Genomic DNA, 1227 nt, shown 5'->3' with positions numbered 1-1227 from the left:
TGTGTGGGCCCTCAAACTGGTCTGCTGGGCCCCCACAGCCTTTGAGGCCAGCACAGTGTGGTGGGAAGGGAAGCACTTCTCAGGGGAAACTGGGCAAGTCGCTCCTTCTGGCTGCCCTCCACGTGCATCCTCCAGGCCAGAGATTGGGACTTGGTGAACTGGAGCTTTTCCAAGGCATCTCAGTCCCTGTGGCAGGTGCCCTCGAGGCCAGACCATGGGACTTGATGGGCTGGGGAGTTCCCAAGTCTTCTGTTGAAGGAGCCTTCAAGGCACAACTGCAGGACTTGGTGACCCAGAGCTTTTCCGTGCCATGTCTCCTGCAGGAAGCCATGGAGCCAGACAGAGGCATGGAGCAGAGACCTCCCAGCGTGCCCAAGCAGGCCTGGGTGAACGAGGATGAGGAGGAAGGCCCTGGGCCTGCCCCATCCCAGCAACCTGAGGAGGCAGAGCAGTCCCAGCCCCTGCAGGAGGGTGAGTGGCACAGCTGGGCCACAGGGCCTGTGGCTGCAGCCAGATGGGGAATTTCCCATCCCATCCCCTGTGGACATGGCCAGGGAAAGGGAGAGGGTAGGAGGGCCCGAGACTGTTCCCTCGGAAGCTCCATGCACTGGGCATCCCGGGGCTGGCCCTGCCTGTGGAGCGCAGGGCTGGGCTGTGTTCTCCGGCCTGTCCCGCAGCCCCTCAGCTCTGACCATGCTCACTCTTTGCCACATCCAGGACGGGACCGGACACAAGAGCAGGACCGTGCCCGTGGCTGCTTCCGCCGGGCAGCCCAGGTACCTGCAGCCACGGCCCCCTGGGCTGGGCCTGCTGTCCCTGCTCAGCCTGGCACCGCTGTCGGAGCTCACCATGGCACATCCCTGTCTTCCCTGCTCTCCATTCTCTTGCAGGCCTTTCTGACACTCTTGGGTATTCGGCGTAGAAAGGCCAGGACCTCACCGGCTGAGGTCATAGCACAGCCTGACCCCACACCGAGTGAGCTCAAGGCACACCCTGAAGTCGGCACCGCGTCGACTGACGGCACAGCAAACTGTGACAGCGCGGTGACCGATGATGGGACAAACTCCAACCCGGCGCTGCCTGAGCTCAGCACGGAGGCTGACAAGGCAACGACTGAGGGCATGGCAGACACTGAGAGCACACCCGTTCAGTGCCTGCCCGATGCTCCCAGTCTGCATGTTCCTGAGGAGAGAGTTGTCTCTGCTCAAGTAAGCAGCCTGTGGGCAG

At 62.8% G+C, this 1227-nt stretch overlaps 1 protein-coding gene across 1 annotated transcript in view; it reads left to right on the top strand.

Moving 5' to 3' along the window:
* Positions 1-224: 224 nt before the first annotated feature.
* Positions 225-1227, top strand: part of LOC108641536 (maestro heat-like repeat-containing protein family member 7) — a 13276-nt gene continuing 12273 nt past the window's right edge. The window contains exons 1-3 of the mRNA XM_029964020.1: positions 225-408; positions 718-776; positions 891-1208. Of these exons, the coding sequence (XP_029819880.1) occupies positions 225-408; positions 718-776; positions 891-1208 (561 nt within the window). The remainder of the gene's footprint in view (positions 409-717; positions 777-890; positions 1209-1227) is intronic.

This window comes from Manacus vitellinus, unplaced genomic scaffold, assembly GCF_001715985.3.
Source record: "Manacus vitellinus isolate BGI_N305 unplaced genomic scaffold, ASM171598v3 scaffold_68_pilon, whole genome shotgun sequence".
NCBI classification, from domain to species: domain Eukaryota; kingdom Metazoa; phylum Chordata; class Aves; order Passeriformes; family Pipridae; genus Manacus; species Manacus vitellinus.
The sequence above is the reverse complement of the archived record's forward strand: the minus strand, read 5'-3'. Positions and strand labels throughout refer to the sequence as shown.